Source organism: Mytilus californianus, unplaced genomic scaffold (genome assembly GCF_021869535.1).
Source record: "Mytilus californianus isolate M0D057914Y unplaced genomic scaffold, xbMytCali1.0.p SCAF_12, whole genome shotgun sequence".
NCBI classification, from domain to species: Eukaryota; Metazoa; Mollusca; class Bivalvia; order Mytilida; family Mytilidae; genus Mytilus; species Mytilus californianus.
In genome coordinates, this window is record NW_026262604.1 from 47,094,040 (window position 1) to 47,113,794 (window position 19,755).

A 19,755-nucleotide genomic window follows, 5' to 3' on the forward strand; every position below is an offset into this window, starting at 1 on the left:
CGACTTATTTCGAAAAACACATTGAGAGGACGAGCTTCATAACCAGTCTGAAGGGTCGGCTCCAAATTCAAACTCGTAATCCTTTACTGCTTTATTTTATCGGCAGAACGAGCATCAAACAACATTTCTTAAAATAGCCATTATTATTTGGGAAATTCGTTATATCTTTCTGGAGTCCAATAACTCTTCACGAAGTACAAACCCGAGTCATTGTATGCTGACCGATGAGCGGGACATCAGAGAGGGAACATGTTTTGCATGATCAATTCCTTCAAACTGAGCAAATTGTATCGGCATATTTAGAGAAGAAAATGAGTATCAGCCAAAACAAATAACAATGCCATCTGCATACAGGTTTGATACTAATATTTAAAAAAAAACATTTCCCTCGTAAATATGGTAATACCTGTATTTATCTATGTATCGATTCAAAAAGTTGAATTTGACAAAATCACAATAGGTAAAAATGTCAAAAATAATCAAGTGTTAACTTTAAAAATAATACTTGAAACATATCTAGCCCCGGAAACTCTTCAAACATTAAATTGCGTTTCTAATTTACCTTAAAACATGGGTAAGGACTCGGAGGCCATGTTATTACGTTTAACATGAATTTAAATCTATAATATATTGATTGAGTGTATGTACTGATCATATTTTCTCAAAATCTGATACACCATGTATGTAGTGTAAGTATTTGTGATGATATGTGATACATTGAGAGAGAAAAAAATCTACATCACAATGTCTTGACATTTGATTTAAACTTCACAATGTCTTGACATTTGATTTAAACTTTCTCTATACTTTAGTTTCATTAAGTAACATGGCTTTGCTCCCCCTCTTTAAGGAAATATCGATATATCTAATTTGATTTTCTTATATATTTCTTATAGGCGATAATGGTATACCAGGCCGTGATGGTAAGAATGACTTAAATCATTATTAAGCTATTAAATTCTAGTACTGTGTTCTTTTTTAAGTGTTTCATATCATTCAATGAAAATATTCAATCAAGAAAATTCGTTTTTAGAATTATAAACATGTTTAGTTAAGGAAAACAGAATTTATTTAGGAATCTATAAATGCATAATTTAATTTTCATGTGTACATCTGTGTTTTCTTTGTTATAATAACAAGAGTAATGCAAATGTATACTGCTGTCTAAGTCAAATAAAATTCTTAAAACTTATATGGTTCATGCTCACATCATGCACATATGAAACAACTTTACAGGTTGGTAGTAAAAAAGTTCTAAAAAAAGTTAAATATAGCATATTTTCGCTTATCTCAGAAACTGATCATTTGTAGTTATGAATATTCTTAATTGTAGGCGCACCTGGTGCAAAAGGGGAAACAGGTAAATATTAACTTGGCAAGATATAACATGTTTTGACGGCATACATAGGACAATGGCATAAAAAAACAACACATAAAAACTGCACTAATTCGAATCTTATATATTATTGCTGCCATTTTGTTTTTGATTATTCTGTTGTCCATTCTGCATTTTAGTGACTGATGCAAATTGGTGTTTAGTAATATAACGTTCCGAAAAATGTATAAAACTTGCAAAAAGAGAGAAAACAAAATTTCATTGATTCGTTCAAAATGTCCATTTGATGTAAACAGGTAAAAAGAAGAATGTTAGCACTTCCCTTTACTAGTAAACAAATTTTGATCTGAAACGGTAATTTTAATCTGAACAGCTATAAAAGACCGAACAACAAATTAATAATTAGTTTTCAGTATATCAATCAAATTTAAGACTTATCGTCTGCAATCAATTCAGTACTGTTCAGACAATTTGCTTGCGGTCAATTCTGACCTATTAAATCTATGTTCAGACTTTACAGTATTTGTTTTTTTTACCTGAACAAATCAAAATTGATTAACTAGTGCCTAAGATTATTGTTGTATAAGCGATGTGTGATTAAATAACGTTTCCTTTTGCCATTTGACATGTTACAAACACTGACGTCATTCTTTTCTGTTTACTGTTGACTCCCTATGGAACTCCGGGGTATAGAAATTAGACCCAATTTCTCCGACTAAAATATTGGAAACCCACCTACCCTTTTCAACGGGCGTCGTCATCAGTGCGCACATGGAGAATTAATTGTAATTGTTGTACCAACAAGTCGAAAACATACATATAACTAGAATGTATTTTATTGTGTGCTTTCAAAATATTAAGTGGAATTCCTGTTCATATAAAACAAGTCTTATTTCTAAAATTAGAACTAAGCAAAAACTTAAATGTGTAAATGGTTCTTACATTTCTCAAACATACAGATACAAAACTATGGACAAAATGTATCTTAATCGTTTTGATGAATAACATGACTTTTTGTATGTTCGTTGCCAAAGCTAAAATGGGAAATTACATTGAGCAATAAACAGTGTTAATACAAACCACAAAATTATAGAAAATAAAATATTCACATCTTGTAAACCATACCTTAAATATAAAAAGATACTAATGGGGGAATAATAAGCACATTGTATAATTGTAGGAGAATAACCAATACACTAGACAAATAAAAAAGACAACAAGGCAAGCAACAGTAGACACTAAAGCAATCCGAAAACTACACCTGTGTTGCTTTCTATTTACGGTTCTTTATCCGGCAGATGTTTACATTTTGGCATCCCACAAGATCGTGCTTTTCGCAAACTTATAATGTCTTTATTAAACTTGTTTAAACATAAATTGAAATTTTGGTGTGAAAAGTCATGTTTTATTTGTTAATTAACAAGTTTCAAGTGTGAAGTTGAAATCATCCCTTCGTAAATTTTACGGACGCCATCACGATTTGGTTGACCGTTATGGAATATCTGTTTCACAGATGATAGCAAATATGTTCCAAATGTCGTAACTACAATCCCGTCCACTTTTCCTTGAATGTGACCTACCGATTTAGACTTATTACCGGGTTTGTAACAACATGAGCAACACGACGGGTGCCACATGTGGAGCAGGATCTGCTTACCCTTCCTGAGCACCTAAGATCATCTCCAGTTTTTGGTGGTGTTTGTGTTGCTCAGTCTTTATTTTTTTTTCTATGTTGTGTTTTGTGTACTATTGTTTGTTGTCATTTTTCTTTTTTAGCAATGGCGTTGTCAGTTAATTTTCGACTTTCGAATGTCCCTTTGGTATCTTTCGCCTCTCTTTAACATTTTGCTTTGCATTTAGTCTAGTAAATCAGTATCAGTGGATACTCTATGGTCGGTTCTTTCTGTCCTGTTTCATGTTTTAAGTTATTGTACTTAGTATTGAAACTAATGAGCCAAGTACTTCCCAGATATTATGTAATGTTCATTCCTACGTTGTGTTAAATATCACTGTCCATTGTTAGCGGGAAGCGTTGGGTGCTCAAAAACTAAACCACATCCTTCTGCTGGCTGTCACTGGCCAAGGTCCTGTTATCTAGTGAAAGTTGTTGGTTGCTATATGTCATAATTTGATTTCGTTTATTCTAACAGTACAAATCAGGCCATGGTTTTCTATATTTTATTGTTTCATATTGCTTCATCCAAGTGCAATTTAGAGCTTCCTTTACAGTATTAGTTTTGTTAATTGTTCAATGTAATTACTCACATTTTTGTTTGTTTTCAATGGATAATTGTCTCATTGGTAGTTATGCCATATTTCCTAATTCTTATATTCATCATGGATGTTCGATACAAAGAGTTTGAAAAGCCGAAAATATTAAACGCTTGAGTGCAAATAATCGAAAAGACACCATCAAAACCGCACAGCACATAGATTATCAGGGGTACATATATATATTTATATATAAATATTGATACAATAATGTAAATAAACTCAGTAAACCAACAGCTTCCGATTTCGAGAAGTCTATAGTTTCGACATGAAGTAATTTACCTTTAAACAACCCCTGAATGCAGGTGTGGGATTCAGGTTCCTTTGCAGCTTTGCATTTTAGTACTCAATGTGCAAGATCTAACCGATGTTATATTTGGAATCACTATTTATACCAGAACTTACAATGTTTATTTCAGGTGCGACAGGAAGGACTGGTTCTCACGGTAATATAATTCCTTTTAAGATATTTTGATTTTATTCATTTTTTATCCAAGGTACATGTAAACACGATTTTAAAAACCTCAAAGGATATTGTCTGATACAAAAAGAATTAGTAGAAGAAACAAAGATATGTGTGTTTCTCATTGTTGAAGGCTACGGTTGCCTATAATTGCTAATATCCACTTCATTTGAACTTGGAAAGTTGTCTCATTTGAAATCAAAACACATCTCCTTATTTTTATAAAGGAACAATCAAACAAGCAGATGATAAAATAAAGAGACAATACTAGGAACAAAAGAAAAAAAGACACAAAGACACACAACATCCCCAAAGCACTGCACAATGTAATACAAACACCAACAATAAAACTTCTATTGTATGAACTGCAAGGGGAAATACGACTTAAACGAGCGTTTCGTTTAATAAAGGCAACAGTAGTAAACCGCAGTTCAATAGTCATAAATCGATTAAGCGAAAACAAATCCGGGACACAAACCAAAACTGACTATAAGAGGAAAACAACGCAACAACAGAAACACTGAACTGCAACAAATACAAACGCCAACATACATAGAAACGGACTATTTAATAACAACTGCCATATTCCTGACTTGGTAGAGGACATTTTAAGAAAACATGGTGGATTAAACTTTGTTTTATGGCTAGCCAAACCTCCCGCTTATATGGCATATACTGATTGTAATAACATAGTAATGTAATCTACACACTATTATAATTGTATTATATGAATGAATAATAAACTACAACCGGTGACCCATATTGGCTTTATTCGCCTCAATGTCATAACTTACATATTGTTAAACAAAATACATGCATTGTACATCAGTATATATATATATATATATGAATTTAGGCAGATTTAACAAATGTCTTACGACTTATTGGTTGAACAAATCATTTTCTATATATAAAGTTTATTGGGACAATTAATGCAAAAAAAAACTATAGGCGGTGTAGTGTAATGTCAGTGGCAGAAATGATTTATACACAAAAATATACTCGATTAAGTACAAAACAGTATTCATAAATGACATATTCATGACTGTACAAAGTAAGATTGTGTTTCTGATTTTCCATATAAGCGAATAATTTACATTGAAAAGGACAGAGAATTTTTTTTTTTAATTTAACATATTAATGTTTACATATATATTGCACACTTTTAATGTTTGGTTTATTGATGCCAGCTAGTTATATTTTGCAGTCTTAGTTAAATGCCATGATGCTAGCTTATTTAGAAGATTTATTACATTTACTATTGTCATTTCAGGTCTACCAGGAGACAAAGGACCTATAGGTATATAGAAAGTTCATTTCAAAACATTGAATAATATAGTTCTTCTTTATACTATGTTTAGTAAGGCACCACACGTTCATCTTATGTACGTGTGAGGAGGGAATATTATTTAAAAACAACCTATCATATCAATGAAATTAAATCAAACAAGAATTGTTTTGAGATGCCCATAAAAATAACATCAAAAACAAAACAAAAAAAAACTGAATTTATAAAAGTACTTTAATAAAGAAATAATAACAGACCAAATTGTCATTTTGTTTATTTTCTTTGGTTACATCTTCTGACATCAGACTCGGACTTCTCTTGAACTGAATTTTAATGTGCGTATTGTTATGCGTTTACTTTTCTACATTGGCTAGAGGTATAGGGGGAGGGTTGAGATCTCATAAACATGTTTAACCCCGCCGCATTTTTGCGCCTGTCCCAAGTCAGGAGCCTCTAGCCTTTGTTAGTCTTGTATTATTTTTAATTTTAGTTTCTTGTGTACAATTTGGAGTTTAGTATGGCGTTCATTATCACTGAACTAGTATATATATTTGTTTAGGGGCCAGCTGAAGGACGCCTCCGGGTGCGGGAATTTCTCGCTGCATTGAAGACCTGTTGGTGACCTTCTGCTGTTGTCTGTTCTATGGTCGGGTTGTTGTCTCTTTGACACATTCTCCATTTCCATTCTCAATTTTACAACATATATAAACCATTATGAGACCTGTTTACTTGCTCGGTGATATGCAGTAACAAGGTCTCAAAAAGCAATAAAAACCCTTTAGTTAACACGAACAGATAGACACCAGTAAACTGTACAAAGCACTACATAGAAACTAAAGATGGACCAAGACAATCTCCATAAAATTATATATGACGATCTGAATAATGTGCATGTATAATTTTCTATCTTAAAATCACAGAACTATATTGAATATAGTGAACTGTTTCCCCATATTTGTTCTCAAACTAATCATGCTAATGGTCCAATCTTTCCATTTAATAGTTGTAAAAGTGAAAACTATGAAAACTAATGTTTATTATATTTTCATGTTTTAGGAGACACAGGCGCACCCGGACAAAATGGTATTTATAAATCAATTATTCTTTTGATGTCAATATTTATAATTTGATGTGCTTTCTGTGATTTCTGTAAGCTCACTGATTTCCTCGTGTATGTTAAATTTGTCTGTTATCGTCTGAAAATACGTAATATAAGGTCAAATTTTTAATTTCTTTGAATATTGTTAAAAAAATTTAACTTCATCAGTGTTTTTTAAAAAGTAATAAGAAACTTATATCTAGATATCATGGATATATTCATTTTTCTTTATGTTTCTTGTTATGAACATATTTACTTTACATATTTGTATAACTTAAATTTGCAATTGTTTTAAGGTCAACCTGGAGATAAAGGACCTACCGGAAACACAGGAAGACCTGGTAAGTTCACTCAAATGGTATTACATAATAAATTGGGAAGGAAGCTAAAATAAAATAAACCATTTCATAAAACAATATTGACGACTTCAAGTTAAATCCTCTTAAGTGTTCCTCTGTTGGTTTCCCATTCGCATATGATCCGGCATTATTTCTAATGACCTGAACATTGTCAATTACAGCTCTCTACGAAATGTGTTAACCATATAGCCTACATACCGTGAGCCTAAATCCATCAATTCAAATGTATTCATCAATATATTATTGTTCGATTTATTTCATACAAACTTATATAAAGGATGTAGAATAAATACTTTAATTTTCATAGGATGGCCTGGAAGTAAGGGAGCAAAGGGGGAAATGGGAAATAAAGGAATACCTGGTCATAATGGTAGAGATGGAACAGATGGACTCAAAGGTAAATACTAGATTGATCAGAGCGTGTATTATTTGCAGAAGTTAATATGCTAAATCGTAATTGTATTTATCGAAGAGTGTTGAAATACACATGAGGATGAAAGATGGCATATATTTTTCATTTCCTACTCTAATCCCTTTTCATGAAACTGAATGTGTATGATAACAACAATTTGGCAATTTTGTTTAAGTATTTAGGATTATTTCATGTTGTACTACCCTTTTCATTTGTTTTAATTCCTAATATTTTGAGTCTTCACGATATAATGTATTATCATAATATAATTAAATTAATTCTCCTTTTATTAGCAGTATTTGGCACACATTTTTGGAATTTACGATTTTAATGCTCCTCTTTTTCGTATTTGAATTCACCTTTAATCTGCTTTGATTCGAGCGCCACTTTATACCGTTATATGCAAGAGGGAGCATTCTACTTGACACATTCTCAATTTATGTTGGACAAGCAACAAAACCTTAGAATGAAGTTAATCGGTGGCCGAGTGGTCTAAGTAGTTAAACTACGGTATCACTAGTCTGTCAACAATGAGGTTGTAAGTTCGAATCCCGCACGTGGCAGTTGCGCTCGACTCCTTTCTTAATTGACTGGTAGTTCTCTCCGGGAATTCCGGCTTCATCAACCAATAAAAACTGACCGCCATGAAATACCAATCAATTAATCAATCAATCTACGATAGAAACCTCAGCCTAAAAAACTTGAAGTTAAGTAATTTGGGAAAGCGAATATCATTCAAACAAATTTTGCTTCAAAAATATTCTAATTAAAACCTCTTGTAAGTTGACCTTTCAGTGAATTGGTGTAGAAAAAACTATATTTGATCATGTACATTACATATAGGTGCACCAGGTGATAAAGGACCTACAGGTGACCGTGGACGTCCAGGATTTAATGGTAAACCTGGAGCGAATGGAATGAAAGGCGAAACGGGAGATAAAGGTCCTATTGGCCACCAAGGAGCTCCAGGTATTTATATTTGACGTTTATCCTTTTATTCGTGTTGTCGTTTGTTGGGGTGGTTCATAAGTGTTTCTCGTATTTTATATAGATTAGACCGTTGGGTTTCCTGTTTGAATTGTTTTACACTAGTCATTTTGGGGCCTTTTATAGCTTGCTGTTCAGTGTGAGCCAAGGCTCCGTGTTTACGGCCGTACTTTGACCTATAATTGTATACTTTTTATACATTGTGACTTAGATGGAGAGTTATCTCATTGGCACTCATACCACATCTCCTTATTTATATTCAATTCAAATATTAGTTTCATTTTACTTTTTTCATCACCTCGTCCTGAACATGCATGAAATAAATTCCACTGTACGTTAAGCAACCGACAATTAATCAATCATTAGCAATAATACAGCCTTATTTGATGATTTATAACATAAGGAAACACGTGCTAAACTTATAATATTGACGCTTTTTATATGTGTTTTAAATTTAATGTGTTGCTACCATAGCTTTGTTTGTCCATCTTTCAAGTAATATGTTGTTCGTTATTCAAACTAAACAGTAACTAGTGAGACTAAAGTTATTGGTATTAGTGTATGTCAGACTATCACCGTATACAATTGTTATGTCAAGTTAATATATACAATAATAGCCTTTGTAAGAGGTCGATACGAGGTTATATTGAACTAAGAAAAGCATATGGACTGAGGATGAAGTCCGAGGTTAATATAACATCGTATTGACCTCAACCAAAGGCTACAATTGTTATATTATTAATCAATAACTGTTGCATGAACATTGTAAAATTGGGGATTTCTAGAATGTTTTTTCAGTATCATGCTGTATGCCCTGTCCAATATGCTGTTTTTGACCTACGAAAAAGTAAACACAACAGTATTGGCATGCCAACTGAGTAAATACAAATATTTTAACGAATTACAAATTACATTCGATCAATAATATAAACAGGAAAAGGCAAACATGTTTTAGATTTCTAACAAAGGTCTCAAAGTTTTTTAACACTTATCATTTACTATATTGTTTTTCTTGTTCGTAAGTTTTCATGTTCAGCTTTCAAATGCTTTGGTTTGAGCGCTCCTGATGAAGGTTGATTCAGAAAAACGCTACGGACGGACAAGAATTATAAAGTCCTATTTTCTTTTTAAAGGGATGACAAATCAGCAATAAGGTTTATTTTCACGTTTTAATAGAACATATTGTTAGTTTAATCGTCGACCTCGTCATTTATATCATTGAAATTTTAAAAACACACATATTTCATTATGTTACATCTAAAATGTAACACTTTAAACCTGAAGATGGACATTACTAGTTACATAGTGTGGTAGTAACCTAACACGATATATATGAGGTCAGTAAATTCCATATGGGGTGAGAGCGAAGCTCAAATGAGGTCAGTAAATTCCATATTGGGTGAGAGCGAAGCTCGAACCATTTATATATCGTATTAGGTCACTAGCACACTGTGTAACGAATTTATCTTACCGATTATCTTAACATGTGGCATTTAGACTATTTGCCTACTAAAGTGATCAAGTCATCTCTTCAATATTAAGAACCTACTTCCATTGGTCAATAGAAAACCAAATGCCAATAATAACAACTAATAGCTATTGATGTGTTCTCTGCATCTGTTATTCGGGTGAAACGTTTCAGATTTTTCATCAAAGCCGTGGTATTTTTATAAAGGAACGTAACACCACTACTAACTGTATATTAAAGTTAAACACGCCCACTAACCCATATACAATATATGGGTTCTCCACGTGTTCGCTTTTAACTTGGGATGTCAACTCGGTGAAGATAAACTAATCGAGTACTCGTAGGATTTACCGAGCGATACTCGAGTACTCGATCGGTCAAGCATTTTATATTTACAAAATGGAAACACAAAATTATATCCATTTTATATATTGTGGGTCGTTGCATTATAAACGTTAAACCCTCAACATTATTACTTAGGACTAGATAATAGTCCAAGGAATTTTATATCATAATTAATAGTTCATTTACTACATGAACTGATTATTAAATCTGACAATAATCTAATCAAGTAATTAATTAATATCTATAGAAAAATGATTACTCAAACAACAGTAACCGTAAAAAACACATTTAATGATCACCAAAGGGGTGATGATTAAAACTTAATCCTTTTCTGAGGGTCAACACAGGGTGCAACGAATTTGTTCTTATTGAAAAATATCATCTTGTATACTTTTTTCTGGGTCGAGGCTATTTCTCATCTTTGTTAGGTAACTAACAGTCCTGCTGGAGAAAATATATACTCTTACGGTAGAGAAGTGGAGGAATAATTAAGATCAGCCAAAGGTGTAAGCCTTGGAAACATGCTCTTGTTCATATATCTACCTCTCTTTGGAGGAATTTTAAATGAAATTTAAACACAAACATTCGAATCGAATTTTAATTATTATCAATTTTGATTAATATTTAATTTCCCGGGAGGTGCTCTCAAAAAAAGTTGTTGTTGTTGTTTTAGCTTCAGAAAGCAAGAAAGCAACAACATTCTTACAGGAAACCGATTAGTCGAGTATCATTTTGGAAATTGATACTCGGTACTACCGAGCGATACTCGAGTACTCGAGTACTCGTTGACATCCCTATTTTTAACCAATAATGTAAGCAATGTACCATTCTCATTTCCATATTAAGTTGCTTACCTATAGTACACCTGCGTTGAGGAAGAACTTGTGTTTTCTTAACCTCGTACGCGCTAGTCTCCAAATACAAAGAATAAACAATCTTAACTGTTAGATGTGTTTGTTGAGAAGAGGTAGATATTTTACAATTTCAAAAAAGAATTTTACATAGCGTTTGATTACCTACATATGACAACATTAAAAAATTAATTTATCACAAAACTGTATACCACCTTGACTTGTGTAACTGGTTTTTACAGGTATACCAGGGAAGAACGGACGTCCAGGTTGGCCTGGTGCTAAAGGAATGAGAGGTGATAAAGGGGAAACAGGCGATACAGGAAACAGGGGTGGACCTGGAGAGCGAGGTATATTCAAAGTAAACTTTTAAAACGAAATTTGTATTAATAAAACTCATCATATACATAGCATTGTGTCTAGCATTAATAAAATCGGAAGATCGACCACAATAAATGACAGAAACGATAATATGTTGCCAGCTTGAAATATAACGCATTTGTATGAAATCGAAAGCTTCTGACTCTTTAGACTGGTAATAAATTTTTATGACAGAATGTAATTTAGATACGTTACAGCATACGCCATAAAACACTGATCTAAAAGACCGTGATACTAAGGATATTATTTACATTCCTTTGTATTCGAAAGGAATGTACCTAAATTAAATCCAAAAGACAGTAAAGTATCCTAATAAAGATATATAATTTCTATCTCATGTTTCAACCCTTTCAGTATAATTAAATGTAAACAGTCAAGACACTTTATAAATATTATTGAAAGATATAAACCAATCGAGGCAAATACTATAATAATATTAATAATATATGTTGTATCAGAAAAGTTTTTTTTTAATATTCTAATTATAATAATTTTGAAATAATCAAAAGATCACTTTAGTTAGACTTCTCAATTTGGTAATGACTACTTCTCTACTTCATTGCATCGTTTTAAGTAAATAATTTGAAACTTATTTACTTTGCTTAAGCTGGTTTGTTATACATGTTTACCCATATTTCAGCCAGTACTTACATCTCATATATCCCGGTGAACTTGAAATTAACGATACTACTAATACTAGAATGACTGCTTCGTACCTTAATCTTTTCCTCAATATTGACACAGATGTTCACACAAAAATCTATGACAAACGGGACGATTTCCACTTCCCAACTATCAATTTCCCATTTCTCAGCAGTAACATACCCTCTGCCCCACATATCTCAGTTGATACGTTATGCTCGTGCATGTTCACACTATACGGACATAATATTCAGGTGTGTGCTCCTTACGAAGAAACTGCCCCAACAGAGTTATGAGAAGGAAAGATTAAAAATGACACTCCGTACATTTTATGGTCACCATCACGAATTGGTTGATCTATACGATGTGTCTGTGTCTGAACAAACTAACGACATTTTTACCACGTCTTACATTGTGGTTTACCATCTACGTCGTCTGGTCTTCTAAGTACCAAACGTGACCTATTCCCGAATATGACTGTTTTGCTAAGTGTAAATTATCATTGCTATTAGACGTGTCTCGGTATTTGTGTATCCAACATTCATGTATTTAGTTATGAAGTTTCACTTTTAATTCTGGTTTGATGTTGTTTTATGTCTTATTGTTTGTGATTTTATTCTATTTTTATTTTCTATATGTATGTAAAAGAAAAGATATTAATCACCTAGGTCATTTACATGATTTTTAGTTTCAAGCAACTATATGCACAGGATTTATTTGTTTTCAAACAGTTTGATTTAGAAGAAAAACCGACATGGTTACAAAATACAAATAATTACACCATTACTAACACAATTCTATATTAATATTCTTGTAATGGTTAAAATACATCAAATAACACCATTACAAACTTAATCCCAATTCTATATTCTATTTTTAGAAATTTACCTGTGACGTCACTTTTTGTGGTGTTGATACATTCATGTGACTCATAGTTCATTATTTTATTATGCTATATTTGTGTTCTGTCGTAAATTAATTTTATGTGTTCGTTGTTATTCTGCGGTTTACATGTTGAAATGTATAATAATATTATATATTTATGTATTTCTCTGTCCTGAATGTTCTTGTCTTTATTTGTAATCTATTCCTGTCACGTAATGTTGTCATTTTAGCGGGTATTTGTAACATTGCCATATGAGCGGGAGGTTTGGCTAGCCACAAAACCAGGTTTAACCCACCATTTTTTCTTAAAATGTCCTGTACCAAGTCAGGAATATGACAGTTGTTATCACATAGTCCGTTTCTATGTATGTTGGCGTTTGTTTTTGTAGCAGTTCAGTGTGTTTTTTTTTTGTTCCGTTTTGTTTCCTCTTATACATGTTATAGTTGATGTGTTTCCCTCAGTTTTGGTTTGTGACCCGGATTTGTTTCAGTTAAATCGATTTATGACTATTGCGATATACTACTATTGCCTGTAGTTATATATAAACTTCTCCTTCCTAAATGCTTAATTAATTACAAGTCCGTTATCAAATGGCAAAATCAAAAGCCCAAACACATCAAACGAATGGAAAACAAATGTCATATTTCTGACTTGGTACAGATATTTCCTTATGTAGAAAATGGTGGATTAAACCTGTTTTCAAAGCTAGAAAACCTATCACTTGTATGACAGTCGCATTTAATTCCATTATATTGACAAAAATGTGTGAACAAAACAAACACGAGTGTATAAGTAAAAATGTCAAAAATAAGGGTACAGCAGTCAACATTGTGTTATAATCTTAATCACTATAAAAACAAACAAAGATGTCAACAAAGAAAAAAATTACATATAGAAATATAATATATAGCATAATGTTATGATCACATACCTTTTAGGGCCAATTGGACCAAGAGGAGGGAAAGGACCTGTTGGAGACAAAGGACCAACTGGACATGCTGGCCTAAATGGTAAACCTGGTACAAATGGCATTGATGGAAAAGATGGTAAGATATACATAAAATGAATCCTTCTATTACACAGAGTATCATATTTTGAATTATTAAATAAATACTCAATGAATGCACAAAAATTGTAGGCAACTCTGATATTTAATTGTAGACATTTGATATTTTATAGTGTGTCTTTCTATGTTGTGATTTTACGCTATTGTTTCAGATAAGGGTGAAGGTTTGGACCATTAAAACGTTTAAACCCGCTGCAATTGTTTGCACCTGTCTTAAGTCAGGAATCTGATGTTCAGTAGTTATCGTTTGTTGATGTGGTTGATAAGTGTTTCTCGTTGCTTGTTTTTTATATAGATTAGACCGTTGGTTTTCCCGTTTGAATGGTTTTACACTAGTAATTTTTGGGGCCCGTTTAGCTTGTTGTGCGGTGTGAGCCAAGGCTCCGTGTTGAAGACCGTACTTTGACCTATAATGGTTTACTTTTATAAATTGTGAATTGGATGGAGAGTTGTCTCATAGGCACTCATACCACATCTTCTATTTGAATTTGAATAGTTTCCGCTAGATTAGTTTGTCAAAGGTATCAATTTCTAGATCTATAAAATGTTCATGTATATTGCAATTAATTTTTGAAAGATCCTAATAAAACGTTTCACTAAAATAAAAACATCAGATTTAGAAAAATATGTTTAAGAATAATGCATGTTGAACTATGTATAATTGTTTTTCATCTAAAGTGTTTAAAATCAAGAACAAAAAACGCACGTAAAATACAAAACAAACCGTTGTATTTCTAAAAGCAATTCCAGCTTATACATGTACATATAGGGTTATATAAATATAAGTGTACACGGATTTTCTTGCCAAACATGGCAGAGTAAAAGTACGTTGTTTTCACTGTTAACATATATTTCAGGTAAAGACGGAGTAAATGGAACACCGGGAACAGACGGCAAAAATGGTTTGTTGTTGTCCATTGTTATTTGTCAATCATATTCTTTATACTGAAAGCCACACAATTATTTTTTTTAGTTTTAAATGTGGGTAAATATAAACAAAGCCATCCATTGTTGTTTTGTTCTTTATATTTCTTCAAGTCTTCAAGGACCGACTAGCAAAATAGGACACATGGTTGGTAATTAACAGTTAATCAATCAGTAGACATTTATGTTTCTATCAATGTACACACACTTGTGTTTATATTCACCTGAGGATAGCGATATATTTTTCGAGTTGAAACCATTATTTTCCATTAAATTGAGAACTATGTCGCGCCACCGAAAAACAAATTCAGTAAGCCTCATTCAAACCTACCAACTCGATCCACGTTTTTTCAAAAAGGATTTAAAACTTGCCCAGTTAAGACCTTGCTATCACATTGACGTTACATCGAGTTACTTTCTTATTCATGTGTAATAATCACGTGCTTTAAATAGACAATATCTGAACATAAAATAATGAGACTCCGTTTGATTTGAAGGTGTTATCAAAGTTATATTTGGTGGCAGCGGCGGCTATGGAGGTGGAAATTACAAGATAGGACCTCTACGTAAGTATTCGATGTTTTTGAAATCTGAATGTATGTGTCTTTGTTATCCAATATTCTGTTATACCCACACTGAACAATCATGTTTAAGAATATAAAAATTCTTACTCTATGAAATTAAAAAATGAAGGGCATTTTTAAAGATACTTGTCCGTAGTGAATTCTTTCTTTTCATGTCTTGCTTCATTTATTTGTGTATTTGTTGGGTAGGAGAAGGTTTGCAGTTGGGCACACACATTTTTAAAGACAAATATATATGGATAAAGTTTTACTTAGTCGTTATTAATGAAAATAACTTTTAAATGTTTCTATTGAAATAGTATTCAGAATTAAATAAAGTACTCAGGTAAATAAAAGAAAAACTTGATAGAAATCGTGTTTTCATGATCATAGCAAACAAATGCTATTATAAGTATTGAATGCTTCTTTTAGAAATTTTATAGGATTGTAAAAGCGTTGACCGTGTGCACATTTTTAGAATGAAGTGCTTCCGCACTTCATACAAAATGTATATCGGTCAACGCTTTTACACCCCAATAAATTTACAAAAAGAAGCATTCGATTCTTTATTAAATATTCGCTCGTTGCATAAATATGCACAAAAATAGTATGATGATTGCCGCTGAAAATTGATTTGGTTCCAAATACCAAGAGTTTTACTTCAAAGCAGTCAGGAGCCTGTTGTTCATTGGTTGTCGTTTGTTGGTATGGTTCATAAGTGTTTCTCGTTTCTCGTTTTTTATATAGATTAGACCGTTGGTTTTTTTGTTTGAATTGTTTTACACTAGTCTTTTTGGGGCCTTTTATAGCTTGCTGTTCGGTCTGAACCAAGGCTGCGTATTGAAGGCCGTACTTTGACCTATGATTGTTTACCTTTTAAACATTGTGACTTGGATGGATAGTTGTCTCATTGGCACTCATACCATATCTTCTTATTTATATCTAGTATAACATACAGATTTAAGCAAAGTTCTGACTAAGCTTTGATTAAAAATGTACTGTTTTACATATTTGAATATTTCACATACTATCCAAAATGAATGTTGATGAAAACTAAATACAAAGCAGTCATCCGTATCAAGTATCGATATTAATTAACCAACTCAAGCGTATTAAGGATATAGTCATTTCAGGTTTAGGAATTGTTGTCATATGTTCGGACTCCTTATGTTTTTTTTTTCTACAATACAGGGTAAAACATTTTGCCCATATCACCCACATTTCATTTCATAGAAGACTTCAATAGCTCATAAAAGGTCATTACCAAAATTTTAAAAAATTCTAGATTTCTTTTCTTACGATTTGAGACACGAATAATGCCAATGCTAAACATAAGGTAAAAGTCCGAATCAGCCTTTTTCCGCCATTAAAAGAAATATCTAGAAAAGGAGTTCCATAACCTATCAATAGTTTTAGCTTATTTTGTTCCATTACTTATGCTACTCTGATTTATAGTATCCATTTTAAATTCCTTAAAATATTTCACAAAATAAGAATGAAAGTAAAGGAAAAAAGCATGTTTGTAAATTGCATTAGATTAGCATTAACAATTAGTCAATAAGGTATAGTTTTGCTAGGTTTTCGTAGAGACATTTCCCCTTAAAACGAATATTAAGAGAGTTTGTGGGTTTGTGGCACCAGATCGTGTGTGTCTTTCGAAAGTCGTCTGAATCGTGTATTTTCAAGTAGATTATCTTTCTTTAACATGTATATAATAAATGAGGGTCTTCATTTCTGTATTCTTTAATTTTTTTAGGTCATTTTTCTCAATTCTTTATAATTTTTGCCCATGTTTCTATTCTTTATATTTCAGCACCTCATTATCCTCTATTTTTTACTTTTTTTGGTCCATTTTTTTCTGTTCTTTATACATTTTGCCCATTATTCTCTAGTCTTTGCCTTTTTAGTTCATTTTTCTCTAGTCTTTATTTTTTTTAGTTCATTTTTCTCTAGTCTTTATTCTTTTTAGTTCATTTTTCTCTAGTCTTTATATTTTTTAGTTCATTTTTCTCTAGTCTTTTTTTTTTTAGTTCATCATTCTCTAGTCTTAATTTTTTAGTTCATTTTTCTCTAGTCTTTGTTTTTTTTAGTTCATTTTTCTCAAGTCTTTATTTTTTTAGTTCATTTTTCTCTAGTCTTTATTTTTTTTTAGTTCATTTTCTCTAGTCTTTATTTTTTTTAGTTCATTATTCTCTAGTCTTTATTTTTTTTAGTCCATTTTTCTCTAGTCTTTATTTTTTTTTAGTTCATTTTTCTCTATTCTTTATATTTTTTGCCCATTATTCTCTATTCTGTAAACTCTCATCCATACCCTCATAAATATATGAAATCTATAGCAACTTCTGCTTTTTGTTTTTAGAAAAACAGCAAATTAAATCGAAGATCTTAGCTGGACAATATCCGTCAGTAAGTGGACATGGACATAATTCAGGGTGGTCATCTTGGTCATCGTGGAGCAAGCCTGCACATTCATGGACCGCATGGAGAGGATAAAAAGCATGGTGAAATTACCCATATACATCATAATCGGAATGAACTTCTGTAATTAAATACAATAAACCATACATATTTTGATTTTTTCGTGATGGTCTTGCTTTCTTTTCACTACTCCATCAAACGTATATATAGTATTATAAAGTGTTTTAATCACATATTAATAAAAAATTATAAGTAAAAAGTAAAATAATAAAAAAAACGGAAAGTCCTTTATCAAATGGCAAAACCAAAAGTTAAAACACATCAAACGAATGGAAAACAACTGTCATATTCCTGATTTGGTACAGACATTTCCTAAAATCGAAAAGGATGGATTCCGCCTTGTTTTATAGCTAGCTAAATCTCTCACTTATATGACAGTCGCATAGAATTCCATTATATTGACAACAATGAATGAACAAAACAAACAGACATATTAAAGGCCTTACAGTGACCTATAGTTGTTAATTTCTGTGTCATTTGGTCTCTTGTGGAGAGTTGTCTCGTTGGAAATTATACCACATCTTCTTATTCTTATATATAACAGGTAAAAATGGCAAAAATAGGAAATAGCTCCGTTCAAAAGTATCATTTCTAAGAAGAAACTTCTTTCAGATGTTTACCGTTAGCAAAAAAGGTAACGAAAAAGAATATTTGGTACCACTTTCAGGTACGCTTGATTGCGAGAGCAATTGTGTAAAATACAAATCATGATATAAACACCAGTCGATGTAAGATATGTGTCAGTGGACAGCAACCAAATGACACAAATACCTTAAAGACGTTTAGAAATCAACAAACAGAGCAGAAAAAATGGCGTCTTTTCAATTTGTCAAGTTTTAAATAAAAATAAAGGAAAGTCGTTGTGATAAAACAAATTACAGGTATAGTTATTTGTACTGTCAAATCCATTTGTCCAAATAACAAAAACCAAACATATTAATATATGAGCTGCGTCGGATAGAAATCGACATTATGTAAATGAATGTAAATACATTGGTTGACTTATTTCGGGTTGAAAAAAATCCCTATGCAAAGTCTGTCACTGTTTGAAAATTGAGTTGATATAAGAACCCTATAAAACAGACCAAAATGCATCTTTAATTTCGTATTTAAATGTACCAAAATCAATCAAAGTCATCTACATGTACATGTATACATTTACGTACACTTGCATATGGTCGATTTGTATCCGACGCAGTTCATACCATATGGTAAAACAAAAACATCATCAAAGAGACCAACTCACAATTTTGTACGCCAGACGCGTTTTTCGTCTACATCGGTGACGCTCGAATAAAAAACGTTTAAAGCAAAAAATAAAGTACGAAATTGAAGAGCATTGAGGACCAAAAACTCGGAAAGGTTTATAAAACCCCTGATGAGATTCCTGGTATTGGTCAAGCAGATGAACAGGTAGAAGGACTAAGCTATATTTTTATATCTCAATCGGTAAAATAAAAAGTTAAGTAAAATAGAAAATTAACAAAAGTTTAACAACAGAATAAAGTATAAATTCAGTGCATGAAAAGCGCTTAACCCCTCCCTTTGTCATAAAAAAGCATTATGATAGATAACAAAAACCAGTGGAAACAAAACAATAATCCACAATATTATACCGTTTTTAAAAAATACTCGTAGCTACATGTACTGCTGATAACGAATCAGTCCCTAGCAAGCTACACAATAACGATGCAAAAAACCATAATAAAATATTGATATAGACAATAACTGTTTAGTGTCTTAAATATCAGCTGTATTTGTACGAGGCTAAGAAACAGGTGTAATGCGAGCTTCAGCGAGCTATTACTCCTGTTTCGAGCCGAGTACAAATACAGCTAATATTTAAAGACACTAAACAGTTATTGTCTTTATCCTGCAATTAATTTTGTACATTTTTTTCCATCCCAATCGTTGAATTTGTTTTTGAAAGAAATCG

At 32.0% G+C, this 19,755-nt stretch overlaps 1 protein-coding gene across 1 annotated transcript in view; it reads left to right on the plus strand.

Annotated features, from left to right (window-relative positions):
- LOC127721927 (collagen alpha-6(VI) chain-like) overlaps positions 1–17,915 on the plus strand; it is a 31,320-nt gene extending 13,405 nt beyond the window's left edge. The window contains exons 11-23 of the mRNA XM_052228741.1: positions 897–923; positions 1,334–1,360; positions 4,027–4,053; positions 5,344–5,370; positions 6,415–6,441; positions 6,754–6,798; positions 7,124–7,213; positions 8,072–8,197; positions 11,122–11,229; positions 13,727–13,834; positions 14,712–14,756; positions 15,276–15,344; positions 17,701–17,915. Coding sequence (XP_052084701.1) covers positions 897–923; positions 1,334–1,360; positions 4,027–4,053; positions 5,344–5,370; positions 6,415–6,441; positions 6,754–6,798; positions 7,124–7,213; positions 8,072–8,197; positions 11,122–11,229; positions 13,727–13,834; positions 14,712–14,756; positions 15,276–15,344; positions 17,701–17,834 — 860 coding nt within the window. The 3' untranslated portion in view covers positions 17,835–17,915. The remainder of the gene's footprint in view (positions 1–896; positions 924–1,333; positions 1,361–4,026; positions 4,054–5,343; positions 5,371–6,414; positions 6,442–6,753; positions 6,799–7,123; positions 7,214–8,071; positions 8,198–11,121; positions 11,230–13,726; positions 13,835–14,711; positions 14,757–15,275; positions 15,345–17,700) is intronic.
- The last annotated feature ends 1,840 nt before the right edge of the window (positions 17,916–19,755 follow it).